The following is a 12,984-nucleotide window of genomic DNA, read 5'->3' on the forward strand; positions in this document are numbered from 1 at the left end:
TGATATTCCTATTATCTCTATTTTACTTGAAGCTCAGCTTATGAAGTTACAAAAAATAAAGAAAAGATGAGAGGAGATGATGGTGATTATGATGATGAAGAGTAAAAAGGAAAAGATACTGATTATGAAATGAAGGAAGAGAGAGGAAGGGAGAAGAGAAATACAAAACAAAAATCTGTCTCTAGAATACATTCTCTTTATGAATAGAGATATCACAACAAGCTAGTTCAAAACCATGAACTTAAGAACTCAACAGCACACATAATGTGTCCATAGGGCAGACATAAACCCTGTCTCCCAGCACCAGCATCATAAAATGGTTGTACTATATTTGGACTTAGATGTGTTTGGATACTTACATTTGAATGTAAGTATGACTGATGGTCTAGGAATTCACAACCCTTCAAAATTCTGAACCAAATAACTTGTCTAATGGAGCAGTTCTCCCACTCTGAGCCTGCCCAATGTCTGGAATACATCTTCAGTTGGGAATGGTGAGACAGGGAATTGTCCCCTCTCCTTTCCACTCTGAGGGCGCTGAATAAATATACTCAGTGATAGCTTCAACAAAAAAGCCACTTGAGAAAATGGTCAAGTCACAAGGACTTAACACTAGAATTTGACAGTATTGGATCTACAATAAAAAGTTGACTGTATTCCTAATCCAGTTTTATTCTATTAACAATGCAAGCTACTCCATTTATGACAAAAACAATAAGAGTTCTGCTCATTCCAGCACTAATTCTATTGGCAATTGTACATTCTTTAATTTGTTAATTATAACCCCTGATTCTAAAAACTAAAATAAAATAACTTTTTAGGTAAATTATACAACACATATGTAAAAATTAGGCTATTAACAGAACTTGAAAGTAAAATCCCATATAGAAGAAAGACAAAACAAATGAAATGCCTAAAATAGTAAGTTAAAATGACTGTGCATTAACTCTGTTCCTGAGTTTCTTAGAAGCTAAAAGAAAGGAGGGGAAGTTAGGAGTTTTGTAATTCTTATATTTAAATGAAACAAAATTGGCCAGTTTATTAAAATTATAATATTATTCCTAGGGTTTGTGAATTCTTTAAATGTGGAACTGTGGACTAACTAAGAACAGTGCCCTTAATATTCATTTAACAGAACATGGATACACGTTGTTCATTTTTCATTAAGAGGTCAAAGTAGCAAAATACCATGAAACATCTTCAGTGGGAAACTAAGCCAATAAAGTTAGAATTTAAACTGAAAACATCTGATTATCCTTCTCAAAAACACATTCCTTCACTTTGATAGCTAGTCTCCAAAGATGTCCCCCCAAATTCCTCCCCTTCCTGCAAACACATGCTGCTCCTCACATCAAGGAGGGTTTTTTGTCCATGCCCTTGTACTTGGGCAAGGCCTACGGCTTGTATGCAATCCCAGGCTGTTTGAAGAGAGTCAGGTAGCTTCCGTTTTCATGCCCCTGGGGATCCTGAGCAGCCATGTAAAAAGTCAAGGCCACATGGAGATGGGGACAATCTGAGACTAGGTGAAGGAGAACTGAGGGATGTGGCCAACAATATGAATACATGAGCCCATTGAGCCCTTCCAGCCAGCTTGCAGCCATTCAAGTCAGCTCTGCAGTCAGTACATGAGGTTAAAGCATGTGGCTCTTGTTCAAGATCCAACCCCAACAGACACTTGCCCAGAGCAAGGCCTGGTCACTGCACCTGTGGCTCAGTTTCCCCATTTGAAAAAGCACACTGCATGGCTCCATCCCCAGGGGCAGGCGCAGGCAGGCGATCACATAGGAGAGAGCTTTAAAGCCTGGAAGTCCCCCAACAGAGCCAGATAAGTGACTCTTTGCTTCCTTTATTCCCCTCCTCTATCTGTCCATTTAGTTAAACCACACCAAAGTAAACATGACTGTAGGCGCCAGTCCACAGTCACAGAACCGGAAACACGTGAAGAAGTCCTCTTGTTCATTCCAGCCCCAATGACACTGTAGGGAGCAGACACCAGGTTCCCCACTGCGCTGTGTCCAAATTCCTGGCCTACATATTCATAAGAAATAATAAAATCATTGTTCTTTTAAGCCACTTAGTTTGGAGTTATTTGTTAAACAGCAATAAGATAACCAAAACACTCACACATGAAAATAACTTGTTTCCCTGTAGTAGAGACACTAGGAATGATCTTGTTTCTCATGAATGGTGCTATAATATTTTTATGTGTAAAAACTGTTCATAATATACAGAGGTGGGAGCATCCTCGGTGCCTCATCCCTTTGCCTTTCACAACCTAGTGGCTGAGTCCTGCCCGTGTTACTGCTGGAACGCCACTTGGTCCTCTCCTCCCAGCTCCACTGCCACTGCTCCGGCCATCGTCCACACTCACACTGACTCCTGTATTAGCCTCCCAAACCTCTCTGCCTCTGGTCTCTCTACTCCCTAAACCTTTCACTCCCCTGCCAGGGTGGCAAAGATCTGATGGTACTCCCATCTTACAACCCTTTAATGACTCACCATCATCACCTTCCACAACAATCAGGTAGCGATGCTATGTGTCCGCTAGGCCCTCTCCCACCCTGACAATGTCCCTATCTACAGACAGGCTCACAAGATCGCGCACACTGCACAGCTCCAGGGACACTGCTCCCACGGGCTCCATGCGGTGTGGGGTCCCCGAGCGCCATGCAGTGTAAACCCGGCCCTGCTGCACTCCATGCCCGCAATCGCAAACACTTCATATTCTCTTCACTTCACACTTTTTTCACTCAAATTTTTCATTTCTCTCATAGATTTCCTCCAAGTTCTAATTTATATAATTTCCTTATCTAGTCAAGCAGTCCATCAAATATTTGAACACCTACCATGTCCCCAGCTCCTAGGTACCCCTAGTAACAAATAAAACAAACGAGAACCCTGCCTTCAAGAAGTCGTCAGTCCTAATAAACAGTCACTAATTTGTCACAGAGATCAGAGGTGGGCAAACTTCTGCTGCTGCCAGGCCCTACAGTCTTGGTCTCCACTCTTCCACTCTATCCCTGTAGTGTGAAAGTACACACAGAAAATAGGTAAACAAATTGGTATGACTTGACCTCAATAAAATTTTCTTTACAAAAACAGGAAGCTCGGTCCACAGTGTGCTGACCCCTGGTAGGCTTTCTCTGTGAAGTCTTTTCAGATTAATCCCACTTCACAATGATGATTCCTTTGCCATGTGACTGCATCTGTCTTCAATAAATGTTGAGTCTTTCCCCATAGCGATGGTAGGAGAAGATGTTGGGGAAATGAGAGTATCAAGAGTGTGGAAAGAAGAATAAACTTACCAGGTATAAGATTTATTATGATGGAGAAGCAGTACAATTCATTGGTTAAGAGCACACACTACGAAGCCAGATTTCCCAGTTCTACCTCCTCCTAGTCTATATCTCTGGAGTAATTACTAAAACTCTGTATTCTTCCATTTCTTCTTCTGTTAAATGGGCAAGTAGGTATAATCTCTCTCATAAAGAAGGTATGCGTTAAATGAATTAATTAATATATATAAAGTGCAATACATAGTGAGCGATATAGCAGAGCTAGCTATTCTTTACCATTATTGCCGTGATTTAATGTAAAAACTATATACTACAGGCAACCAAAGTAAAAAATGAAACTGAAAAAGTTAAATCACTCATCATATTGTGTCTTAAGGACTTAAGACACATACCAGCCTCACCTGGAAAGAGAAATATCTCTTGCAGCTCTATTCTGAGAAAATTTTTTCATGTGGCACAGCAGAGCAAGAGATTCTAAATGACATTGATGAGAAACACCAGAAGCTGGGATGATGCAGGAGAGAGCCTGTGACGGTCACCTTCCTCCCTCAATGAGAGTCAAGGTTGGTGCTAAAATACAGGATATGTGCCATCCAAAGACCCCCCCAGTCCTGACATTCTTTAATTCCTTCTGTTTATGTCTTTGCAAAAAGGTTAAAGAAATTTTCTTGTTTTATAAAATATTAGCATGTTAACAACTATGCCTGGGGTTTATGAACGAAAGGATATTAGGAATTTTACAATGTCTCAGTCCCACATTTTTGTCCAGTGGAATGAAAAGCCAAAACCATAACTAAAATTAAAGAAGAAATACAATTTAATGTTAAGAATTTGTATTTAAAACTTAACCTTTGTGTGCCTCAGCTCTTAAAACTATACAAGGAAGCTAATAGAAGGACCCATTTAATAGAGATGTTTTGGGCATCAAATGAGGTATCATATGTATTAATAAAACACTGAAAGCAGTGCTGGTACCTAAATGTCATCTAAATGTTACTTGTGACTACAACAATTGCATTATTATTTGTTTTTACTTAATTCTAGACCCCATGCCCTCTACTACCTTTCTGTTGACTCTTGGTTCCTGTAATGCACCTGATTCTGCTAGCAAATATTAAGCCCCTGTAGGCCATGGGCTGTATATCTCTGGCATTCCACACAGCTAAATTCAGGATGGCATTCAATTAAGGCTTCCTGAATGAATGAACTCTTTGAAATCCCCTCAAACAAGTTAATGTTAAAATGCTTGTGATAGGTTTCTTGCCTTTGATGATTTTATAATCTAATGGGAAAATCAAGCCTGACACTCTTGAAACATTAAGCTCTCATATGCCTGCCATATAGCTCAGGCCTGATACATTATTGATTTCAGCTTTCTCCAAAGGAAAAAAAAATCATGGAAAAAAGTTCTGAGTTGCTTGAATGGGTCCATTTATTGGGTTAGTTTCTAGAAACAGAGAAATTGTTAGTAGAGCTTATTTCTAGTTCAAGAAAACATATTTAAAATCTTATTTTCACATTGAAAATTAAGGCTAACATTCCCAAATTAGTTACATTGGCTTTTTGGTTGATTGTAGGAAAAAGCAAATGAACTAGTGTGTGAATAGCCTAATAATCTGTTCAGTGTTTTGCTTGCTTAGAGTCATTGGCATAATACTATAATCTTTTTAAGTATCTGCTACACAAGACAAGAAAGAAGCATTTCACTATTCTTTAAAATTCCAAATAAGCTTGGAAAGATATCCGTACTTCCATTTCTACCACCCTGACCTCATCTCACCGGAGGTGGATGCATGTTTTAATTAATTTGTAATACCAACAACTTATGCATTTTTGTAAACAACCTCTATGTCTTAAATGTTATGAAATAGGTCACATAAACAAATATTTTGTCTCCATCTTCTTGTTTAAAATGTGGAATTGCTGAAGCCCTCTACTTAAGAATATCTTTTTCAATGGCATCTCAATATTTTAACTTAATCTTTTCAATAAATGCAAGGACCAACCATACCACTGCAGGAGTCTTTTACCCACATTTAATTATTAGCCCATCTGACTTCAGATGAAGTCTTAAAGTCCTCTTTGTAAAGTAAAATGGGCTTTATAAAGTCTACAGAACTTTTTCTGTGTTCCCTGCTAACGTTCTTTATTTTAATAACAGACTTCTGTGTAATTAATCCCTAGGAGTTTGCCGTCACATAATCTACCCTGTGTATGAACTGTTCCATGTGTATTTTTCTGGGAACAAGACCTCTGGAAAAAATAAACAAATAAACAAGGACCAAAAGGAATCACGCACAAGGGGACAGATTGTGTGAACTACAACCAGTCTCATACACTTATAAACCAGGCAACAAGGACAGAACTTCTCAATCCACCTTATCAGAGATTTGGGGAAATGGGGTTTTACTAAATATATTTTCCCTTTGACAGGAAACTATAGTATTTCCTTATTTGGGAGCTAAAGCAATAAGGCAATCATAAATAAATGGTCATAACTACTGCTATTCAAGTACAGTTGTATGTTTTTTAATTGGATTGTCTTCCACAGTCTTTGCCTAATCACACAAGTTAAGAATTTGGTTGAAAAAGCTTCAGATGGACTGAACTTTGAACAATAAAGCTAAAATTTTATTATTTCTCATAAAGTCATTTCACACATGCAAAGCAACACCCAAGCAAAGGAAAACTACTATATATTTATTATTTAAAAACATTTTTGAAACTTACAAAATTCTCATTTCAAAATTGAGAAAAATGTCATTTTTGCAGAGTGAATGCAGACCACACTCATTCCTTTAAAAAAATTTCTTTGAAAACAGGAATTGGCGATTTACTCTAAGAAAAAAAAGCAAAAACTGGGAAGAAACTTGAGGATGCTTAAATTTCCACTGTGGAACAACTTCTGCTGCCCAGTGGGAAGGAGAAAAAAAAAAAAAAAAAAAAAACACCTGCAACAGGATGGGAGGGGAGAAGACAAGCAAGGACTATATACCCAGACAGGGGAAACCTAGGCAGGTCCCTAGTGTGTGAAGTAAGGCAGCTGACAGGACAGGAATACATCTACCAGGACAAACACCAAGGCAAATTCTGTAGTCACCTGTCACATCACAGAAAGACAAGAAGGCAGTATTTGTAGGAAAGACTAGACCAGTGCACAGCAGACACTGATGAGCGTAAAGTACCTTTTAACTAGAGGAAATATTAGTGAGGTGCTGAAAGTTGCTGCCACCACCTGGGCATCAGGCAGACCTAGGGGTTACAAATCACTTTCACTTCATAAATGGTGCATTGCCATTAAAATGGTAAACAGGTTCTACTGTAGTCAAAGAGGTTAGTTTTAAAGCTGGTAATATTTTAACTAGCAAAAATAGAAATTTTAAGCAATAGCTGGAAAAAATGTAACACACAACTGCTTTCCCTGATGATTTATGCAGCAGGGCATGGTTCAAAGACTTATTCATGGGAGACTGTAATAGCAATATGAAGAGAAAATACATTTTAAATAAATGCTACTCAAATTTAACATCAGAATTGGTAATTGTTTAAAATGAATTGGAAAACTTTTGACCCAGTAATTCTATTTTTATTAATTTATACTGCATATCAATTTGCACATGTACACACACAGGTATGTAGAAGAATGTTGGTAATTTCAAAAAATTAATATGATCTAAAAAACCATCATTGGGGAACCATTTCAGCCACATTATAGAATTCTATATGCCAAGAGACTGTATGATGTAGATCCATATGATTTAATGGATGGATGCACTAAAGATTTATAAAAGCGAGCAAGGTTCAAAACAGTATGTACAGTACATTCCATGTACTAAAAAGGGTACACACATATATGCGTATGTATATATACACATATATTTATGTGTATATGTATTTTTATATGTATACATATATGCCCATAATATTTTAATGCACAAGAAAATAGTCTCTGAGTGGAGGTAGAGAAATACTTTTAATTGCATATCTTTTTAAATTATCATTTTTACCTATCTATATAAAACCTTGTAGATAACATGAGAATGATAAAAATACCCTTATATTATAAAGGTTCATTATATTAACATATACTATAAGGGTTCATTTTAATTATTTTAAAAACATTTATATATGTAAAACCTTAAGAATAACATGAGAATTAGGAATAGTCATCATTGCTGTTTTATTTAATATCATGTTTTTAGGAAGCCTTTATAAGTAGTTTGCAGTAGAGTAACATCTGTTTTAGTGACCAAATAATGTGAGGAATAGAGAGGGTTATCTCCCTACAGTCATAAAAAATGTAAAACCCAACAGAAGTAAGTGCTGGTGTGAGGGAAAGTGTAGACATTATGTTAAGCAGCAAAGCTTAGTTTCTGTTTCCACATTGAGCCTGTGCCTCCCAAGGAAACACACTGGTTGGTGATAGCACATAGAGATGAGACAAATGTCTGGCCAGGCTCCATGCCTCCCTGCACACTGTCACCACAGAACTAAACCCCCACCTCCTCCCTCTCTATAGAAACAACGGCAGCAAGCTTAGATATTAAGATAATATTATATATAGCAGAAATATTTTTTGAAGGGAAAATGCTGGCCTAAAAGAGGTCCCTTTGAGAACATATGAAAATCAGAGCTTCCAGTCAGACTATTGAACTTGCAATGGGCCTCACACACAGAGTAATAAATGTCTGCTGCCTGATCAGGGTCAGGCTTAACATGATAAGCAAATTTTCTTTTCAACATTGTTGGAATCCTGGGTTTACTTTCTACAAAGACCAAGGTGGAACTAAATTAACCAAAACTATTTTCTAGGGTCAGAAAGTCATACATATTTGACCACAGCCTAAGAGATGGATCTCACAATCACCCTGTCCCCAGTCTAGACCAGGACTCAAAAACTGATCTGTCAGTTCAGTGCACTTTTAATTCCCTACCTGGGCTATACAAACACAAGTTTTACTACATATATAATTAAAACAGCTTATAAAAAAAAGAATAAGTGAAATGTTCAGCCACATATCCAAGCAAACATCATTTGGTCACTCAAAGCCCTATAATCAAGTTACAGAACTACTCAAAAAAAAAAAAAAAAAGAGAGAGAGAGAGAGAGAGAGCACCAATGAGAATCATAAGAACTTAATAGAAAACCTCTGCGTATTTCCTGTCTGGGTTCATTTAACGGGCTCCTCCAAGGAGATAAAATGGGTCATTTACAGTCCATCCTGCTGCTTCTATGGAGGCTTGAAATTAATCTCAGAAAGAGATTTCTTTTTCAAGCTGAACAATTTTAAAAGAAGTATATTCCCACCCTTCTGACAATCCTATACAGCCCATGTGCCTCATTTGAATATTTCCTGCTGAAACATTTTCTGTAGCAGGGGCATAAGAAGCAAGCTGGTGAAATGCTCAATTGCATGTACATCGCAAACATACACACACACACCAGGTTTAAAACACCCTTTTAACAGTGGGTCACAGCAGCGTTACTGCCCCAGTGAAATGAAGAGCTCCTTACAACTCAAAAACAAGTTCTCACAAACTCTTGCCCTGCTGTGCTTCCAGTGTAGATATCTGAAGAGCAGTACCACTCAGAGAACTCAGTCCCTAATTTTAATAAGTATAACTTAAGAGGCCTGCCAACTATTAACTGTGTGTCTTCTTTGACAGTCTGTCATTGGAATCCCTTCCTTTCCTTGCTCCCTTACAAATGGACCATCTGCAAAGATGCCCACAAGAAAAATACCTTCCCCTAAACCCAACTGGAATTGGTATGAAGGGAAAGGAATGGACTTTTCCTCTTCTCTCAGTCGCAGCTCCTCCCCTTCTTCCTCAAAGAACCCTTCTGGCCTCCCAAAATCTACCTCGACAATGGCCCAAGATTCCTTTTAACCATGACCTCGCCTCTGAGGCAGAAATCCTTCAAAAGTGGTTTATCCTCGAATGCGCTGAGGATTGGGTAACCCTTGCACTTCTAAGGTGCCCCCAGCAGGTCTTGTCAAGGATCCTTCTACCATCCGAGTCGACCTGGTCAGTTTCTCTGGAGAACAGGGAGGGGAGGAGACCCACACCAAAGGAGCCGACCCATTCCATTACCCTTTAAGCGCGTCGTGTCCTCCACCGCCTCTTCTCTTAGCCCGGCTGGCTCTGGTATCCTTCACGTTCCCAGACTCCAAATTGGTATCCGCCCCATGGCTCGTGTAGGACGCTAAGAGTACGGTAAATCCTAGGGCGACCTCCAGCAGCCCCCCTCGCCGCATGTTGTCGAGCGGCCGCCGGTTCCCGCTGCCTCTCGCCGCGCCCCGGGGTGCTCCGCGGCCGCCGCTGCGCCCTTAAGCGCGCCGCGCCACCGGGGTCCCGCTCTCCCGTTGCCGGTCTCCCGGGCCGGGCTCCTCCCGCCTTCTCCAGGCGCTGCTCCCACTTCAGGCGGCCCGTGCCAGCTGCAACAGACAAATCGCCCAGGCGGGGAGACATTCAGTGCATGGAGATGCTGAAGCTTCGTGGTCCCCATTCCCGAGCCCAGCCTGCGCGTGCCGCCTGCGCGTGGCGCATTTATTTTGGGTAGGTGAAGACCGTTTGGTCCACAGCTGGCTGAAAAGCCCAGGCCCCCGGCGGCAGTGGATCCAATCAGCCCCACGCACCCCCCCTCCCCCCGCAACCCGGGGCGCCGCCTGAAAAGCGCGCCGCGAAGTACACATGTCCCGAGAGGTCTAAGACCCGGAGCGAGTTCGCTGGGTTTATTTTTAATGGCACAAATTGCGCGCAACGCGCGCTCTGAACGTCCTAAGCTCCCTAGCCTGTCCCCTTCGCCAACCGCTGGGCTGGAGCCCGCCGTGCCGTCCCCGGCCGGCTACGGGCACGGCCACCGCCCCCCAAGCCTCTGACGCGGAGCCCGGCACCGGGAGACCCGGGCCAGGAAGCTGTCAGGCAGGGGAGGGCCAGCGCCAGCTGCGGACGTTCCAGGACAGCCCCTCACCCCCGTCCCTGTCCTCAGCGCGGCGCAAACGCAAAAGCCTCCGTGGCTGGAGCTCTAGCCCCGGTGGCCCCCGACCCCTGCCGGGACCTTGGCTGAACCCACTGGCAAAACGGCGGCTCCGACTCCCGAGGCGGCGGCGGCTGTCCCTCGGTCCTGGCCACGGCCGCCGCTGCCCCGCTCTGCCCGCTGCTGTCCCAGCTGTGGCCGCCTGTCCGCCTGCGGCACCCACAGTTTCTGCCGCGGCTCCCGCGCCCCCTCCTTTCCCCACCTCTTCAAGTATCGTCTGCGCAGCGGTTTCTCGCGAGAGAAATACTTTTTTTAAAAAAAGAAAGAAAAAGAAAATGACACCCCCTCCTACATCCCCCTCATCACCACCCCACCCCTCGGCCCCATCCATCCTGCCTTTCCACTCCCCTTTGCCAGCCGCCGCCTCGGCGCAGGGGCCTCCCTCGCTCACAGTGGGAGGAGGCAGAGGTGGTCCGGTCCTGCCCGGCCTGGGATTGTTCGTTTTGGGGTGAGGAGTTGAAGGAATGGGAAGAAGTGGAGCAGCGGTTTAGCCCGCTCTGTGGCTGGGAGGTCAAGACCCAAGATTAGCTTTGCCCATGATCCGGGAAGCCTGGCCCGTCCAGAAAGCTGTGCCACCTGCACCAAGAACGCGCGCTGGAGACGGCGGCTCAGGAGGCCCGGGCGGCCACGGCGCGAGAGGAGACCTGTCGCTGGCCGCGCCTCCTCACTGCGCCTCTCCCACTGGGCACCAAGGGGAGGCCGGAGGCCTGGAGCCTGGGGCCGGGAGCGTCTTGGGCCGCGGCAAGGGCTGGTGTGTGTGTGGGGTGGGGGAGTGTGGGGTCGGGGGTTCGGGGGACTCAGCCATTGCCACTTGTCGCCCGGGCGTCGAGAGTCTGCCCGAGGCGCAGCTCTTCCTTGAGGCACGGTACAAGCCACCCAAACTGGATCTGGGATACTCCAACAGACTGAGTGTGATTCCGACCCAGAGGCCTGTTAATGTTGGAACCTGGGACTTGGAGTAGGGGCAGTGAAGGGATGGTCCTCTTGCAAGCTCAAAGCTCAAACTGGGTTTCTCCTGGATCACCCTATTTCAATACACACACACACACTGGCTGCCCCTCCAGCACAGCAAAGCACAGTGACTTTGGAAAATATAGTACTGATGGCATCTTTATATGGATAAGGCCCAGTGTTGTCTGCACCCTGTAACAGTTTAGGAGGGCAGGAAATTGCACCCTGGCCTTGGCCGCTGGAACTGGAGACCCCCAGAAAATCCCCGTGTATCAGCCACCAGTTGTCAAGCCAGAAATCACAGCTCAAACAAACAGGAATCTTTTGGAAAGGGGTTTTCCTTATTTGCAATTGTTTGTGCCCAGAAAATAGGGTATAGGCACCTGGGCAAGTTATTTAATGTCTTTCCAGTTGCAACACGGGAATGATAATGTTGACCACAAGGATTGTAATGGTGATGATGAGCCTGCTGAACTGTTATCACACATGAAGATGAAGAAGAAAACAATTAAATTGTCAAAACTATGAGCCCATTTAAAATCATAGTCCGATAAGCACTTGTATGTGGGGTCTAATGTAAGGTTAAAAATGCTCTTAGCAGAGTTATGAATTAGAGCCTTGATCACACACCCTTGTTTGAGTCAAGGCAATCATTCATTCAAGAAGTTATTTACTGAGCACCAACTATGTTCCAGTTTGTGCATGGTTGAAACGGGCACCTTGGTGAGCAAGGCAGAAATGTTTCTCTCCAGTCTACAGGGAAAGCCAGGCTTAAAAAATAAATAATAATTGCTATTATTAGAGGGAGAAGTACTAGGTGCTTGCTTAGAGGATATATAGAAGAGAAACTTGACCTAGGTTGGGCCTATCAAGGAAGGCTTCCATGAGGAACTGATGTTTAATTTAATTCCAAACACATGACTATACTTTACTTAGGGTAGTGATTCTCAACCCTGGCTATACAGTAGAATGACCTAGGAGCTTTAAGAAAAAACTGACACCAGGACCCAACCCCTGGAGGTTCTTATTTAAACACTAGTCTGGAGTGAAACCTTTGCTGGGACATTTTTTAAAAGCTCCCTGGGCAGGGAGAGGTATGGGAGTTATTCGGATTGGGAAAGAGTCTGAGCAGAAGGACCATGGCTCAGGAGAAGCAGGCCTGCTGGAGGTGCAGGAAGGTTTTGTCCTGCCCATCAGTTTTCTGGACTGTTCTCCACCCTCAGGGGAAATCTGGAAACTCTGCCTGCTTTCCCTACTCTCCAATAACATGTGAGACACTCTGCACTCTCTTAGACTCCTCCCTTCAGTGACATGCTGGACAGCAGCAACTGAACACAGAGCTTTTCTAAGGCTTTTGCCCACAAAGCAAAGAGCAGACTCTGGTGCCCTGCAAGTCCCCCGTTCTGGCATTTCTGGACATTTCTCTTACTCCTAACTCAACCCTAAACTACCTTCCAAGATTTCACCTCTAAGGAAAAGATTTAGATTAAATGTTGCTTCTGCCCTTTGCCTCTTTTTTCTGGTCTTTTCTCCCTCTAGTAGAGGAAAGAATTATCTGCATCCTCTTCATATGGTGTGGGAGCTCTAGCCCATAGCCTCCCTTCTTTGGGCAATAAGTCTCATGACTTCCACTGTTAATCATAATGATAAAGGATCTTCAGGGGAAGGAGACAAAAACCTGATTATTGAAAGGGAAAA

General features: G+C 43.2%; 2 protein-coding genes across 2 annotated transcripts in view; both read right to left on the reverse strand.

The window, feature by feature from the left end:
• The window catches only part of FBN1 (fibrillin 1), a 226,274-nt gene extending 216,546 nt beyond the window's left edge, over nucleotides 1-9,728 (reverse strand). Inside the window, exon 1 of the mRNA XM_090270572.1 lies at nucleotides 9,390-9,728. Coding sequence (XP_090126698.1) covers nucleotides 9,390-9,553 — 164 coding nt within the window. The 5' untranslated portion in view covers nucleotides 9,554-9,728. The remainder of the gene's footprint in view (nucleotides 1-9,389) is intronic.
• Nucleotides 9,559-10,666, reverse strand: LOC150016446 (uncharacterized; the record flags this gene model as incomplete). The annotated part of the gene is made up of 3 exons (XM_090268345.1): nucleotides 10,650-10,666; nucleotides 10,372-10,539; nucleotides 9,559-9,733 (listed from the first exon to the last, which is right to left on the reverse strand). Coding segments are annotated over exons 1-3 (360 nt in total), but the record flags the coding sequence as incomplete, so codon positions are not given.
• Nucleotides 10,667-12,984: the final 2,318 nt, after the last annotated feature.

Source organism: Furipterus horrens, unplaced genomic scaffold (genome assembly GCF_987537825.1).
Source record: "Furipterus horrens unplaced genomic scaffold, mFurHor1.1.pri manual_scaffold_3, whole genome shotgun sequence".
Taxonomy (NCBI): Eukaryota; Metazoa; Chordata; class Mammalia; order Chiroptera; family Furipteridae; genus Furipterus; species Furipterus horrens.